The sequence below is a fragment of the Trachymyrmex cornetzi genome, unplaced genomic scaffold (genome assembly GCF_001594075.2).
Source record: "Trachymyrmex cornetzi isolate Tcor2-1 unplaced genomic scaffold, Tcor1.1 scaffold1041, whole genome shotgun sequence".
NCBI classification, from domain to species: Eukaryota; Metazoa; Arthropoda; class Insecta; order Hymenoptera; family Formicidae; genus Trachymyrmex; species Trachymyrmex cornetzi.
The window spans coordinates 80,559-83,861 of NW_017295589.1; the positions used below are offsets into that span (position 1 = coordinate 80,559).

At 29.2% G+C, this 3,303-nt stretch overlaps 1 protein-coding gene across 1 annotated transcript; it reads left to right on the forward strand.

Moving 5' to 3' along the window:
• Nucleotides 1-2,205: 2,205 nt before the first annotated feature.
• Nucleotides 2,206-2,879, forward strand: LOC108759240 (uncharacterized). The gene is made up of 2 exons (XM_018504589.1): nucleotides 2,206-2,257; nucleotides 2,356-2,879. Exons 1-2 carry the CDS (start codon nucleotides 2,206-2,208, stop codon nucleotides 2,877-2,879), a joined length of 576 nt encoding a protein of 191 aa, XP_018360091.1.
• Nucleotides 2,880-3,303: the final 424 nt, after the last annotated feature.

Below are 3,303 nucleotides of genomic sequence, written 5' to 3' on the forward strand. Positions count from 1 at the left end.
AATCTAAACATCTTCCATTCGTCTTTGACGAACCGCGTCCTGACAATCCTGAATATGATTTCATCAGCTTGATAAATTGTGTGTGTACACGTGTTTCGTATAAGTGTGTTGCATATACGTATATAACACATATATGTGTATACATTTTTTATTACATATTTGCTTAAATATCTTTATATTTATATATGAATATAAAATATATATTGTATAAGATGTAATTTTAATTTATCTCCTAAATCTCTTTTATTTTAGATTGTAAAAAATAATGTCCTAGACAAAAGTTATACGGCATAAGATACAAGTAATAGTAGAAATAATGTTAAAAAAAATAACTGTTCGTTATTTAAAGATTATATAAAGATTAAGGCTATTAAAAGAAAATGTTCGCGCTTCGAAGAAGTAAGAATATTATATGCGTAATATGGAAAATTGTTATATACAAAACATGAGTTCGAAGGAAACTTAATATAGTATATATTTTGTTAGAAGTGGAGGTTTATTGAAGATTTCACAATCAATATCACTTTTTAAAACAAAATTGTATGATCTTTTACACAATACAATCAAGTTATTATATAGAGGGTGTCCCGAAAGTTTTTGCCAATCGCTTTCGTGTAGATAGAGCGAACTAAACTGAGTCGAAAAGTCCTCTACCATTTTGCAATTTTCGCTATAGTTAACAAGATATTAATTACTAAAAATTGCCAAATACTGGTCTTGAATAATTTTTTACTCAAATACTATTAACTTTACAGAAAAACTACACAGACAAAAATAATTTATTTCTTCTCATAAAGTTCTGAAAATTTTTTCAGAATTTTTTATTAACTTTTTAGTACTGCATTTTCTTATCTTTGCAAACATGAGAAAATACGGTATTAAAAAATTCTGAAAAAATTTTGAAAAAATTCTCAGAACTTGATGAAAAGAAAATAAATGATTTTTGTCTCTTGCAGTTTTTTTGAAAGTTGATAATATTTAAGTAAAAAATTATTCGAGACAAATATTTGGCAATTTTTAATAATTAAATATAATAAGTGTAATAATACTGTAATACTACAATAGTACTAAATATCTCTTCCTACGTCGTGAGTCTCTGTTCGGTTTCTTGCACATACTCAATCAAGAACTGCCTTTTCCAAGACCGCGTCCAGTTCTTCTCAATGAGATTTCTAACCTCACTTTTAAGTGATGCACGTACAATTTATGTTATACTACATACTACAGCTATTCTAATTAATAGCATTAAAAATGTTTTATTTTATACTTTTATTTATAGGTTACATATTTATTTAAAACAAATATTTAGTTTGCACATCATTAAAAAAATAGACATGTATGCGCGAGTATAAAGAATATCACTTAACCTTATCGACAAGGATTAATATTTCTATATATATTATATATGCTAAACATACCATATATTTATATATATACTAATATAATTTCCAATATCTTTCTAATTTCCAATATCTTAATATTTGGGATTAGGTTTGTTGTCATTGGTGAACACTAACCCTTCTTTTTCCATCATATGCCTTTTAAATTCCATCTGCTTTTTCATTTGTTTCCTTTTCCTCTCTAGGCAATCAGTGTTTAAAAATTAGATATTTTTGCATAGAAATCATTCAATGAGTACTAAATTTTCAACATTACAGTCTTAGCTTCTCTTGAATTAAATTCTTTTTTTTTCGATGAGAGCTCGTCAATCTGAACATTTGTAGATGACAATTGATTAATCTCCATTTTCATGTCATCTCTTATAATTTCATCAACAGGTTGTAGGTATAGTCCCAAAGAAGGCTCTATATGTGTAAGAGCTCAACATTACATATACATTGCACTATGATTATAATGACCGAGAATGATATAACACTAATTAGAATAAAACTTATTCTTCAAAACTTTAATTTCAAAGTTTTTGAGCTGTTTAGAATTAACTTTTTTAATGCAAGAAAAGTATTCTTAATTTGATCTTTATATTATTACAGTCAAAGTATTATAGTACAAACACAGTTTATATTACATAACATTCCATAAAATCATAAGAAAGATAGTTATTTTATACAGAATAAAAAAATTGAATAAGAATGAAAAAAATAGAATGTAAAACCTTTTTAAGAGATTCTTCTTAAAAACTTATATCACTTTCTATTAGCACCTGTTCTCATCACTGCAAAAATTTTCATGCAGGAGTTATGAACCATGAAATTAGACTGGAATGATTCTATTCCTCCTACTGCTGCCAACAAGTGGTGTACAGTCGTACACAGTCTTCGGAACTGCATATACTTTCCTTTTTTCGATGAATCGGTTGTACTTCTGAACATTCACTTGAAATTCATGGATTTGCAGATGCATTAAATCAAGCGTTAGCTGCCGTAGTTTATGCTTGTTCCATCACCTGTGATGGTCACGTTGGTACACAACTAATTTGTGCCAAAAGTAAAATGGCACCTTTAAAACTAATAACTATACCAATATTAGAATTGGCAGAAGGCACGCTTCTTGTGAAACTGGTGACACATATTTTGAAGAGTTTGAATCACCAATCAATCCCAATACACTTGTGGACCGATTCATCTATAGCACATACATGGATCGCAAATCACTCGTCACGATGGAAGGATTTCGTGCATAATCGTGTGTGTTATATTCAAGAATCCCTACCACAGGCAAAATGGGGTTTAGTCCCAGGATATGAAAATCCGACGGATCTTGCTACTCGAGGTATGTCTCCAATACAACTTTCCGAACAGCTTTCTTGGTGGAAAGGTCCTTCTTGGTTATCGCAGCTGGTACATCAGTGGCCCCAACAATCACCGTCAACTTCAACAATGGAATTTTTGGAGGAACAGAAAACCACTTTGCTATATTAAACATAGTATCGATCAGTTACTGGAATCTTCTACATAGATATTCTAATCTGAATCGCTTGCTTCGTATTACGGCTACATGTCAACGAGCTATCAGTAGATTTCGTAAGGAGCCTAATATCTCTTTGGATCATTCTCTAAATTTTATTGACTTACAAAAGGCAACATCAAGGCAATACAAAGAAAATCAATAAGATATATACGATATGTAAGATATATATTATAAGATAAATAATAACAAATTATATTATATAAATAACAAAGATTAATAACACAGATTATATATACTTCATAAATCTTAATTAGATACCTACTTGAAGAAATTACTTGATGAAACTTATTCCACTTATTTACTATCGCGTCCGAAAACTTGATGTTATTATCAATAACTGTTATTATCAATTTATATAACTTAACCCCACAATGA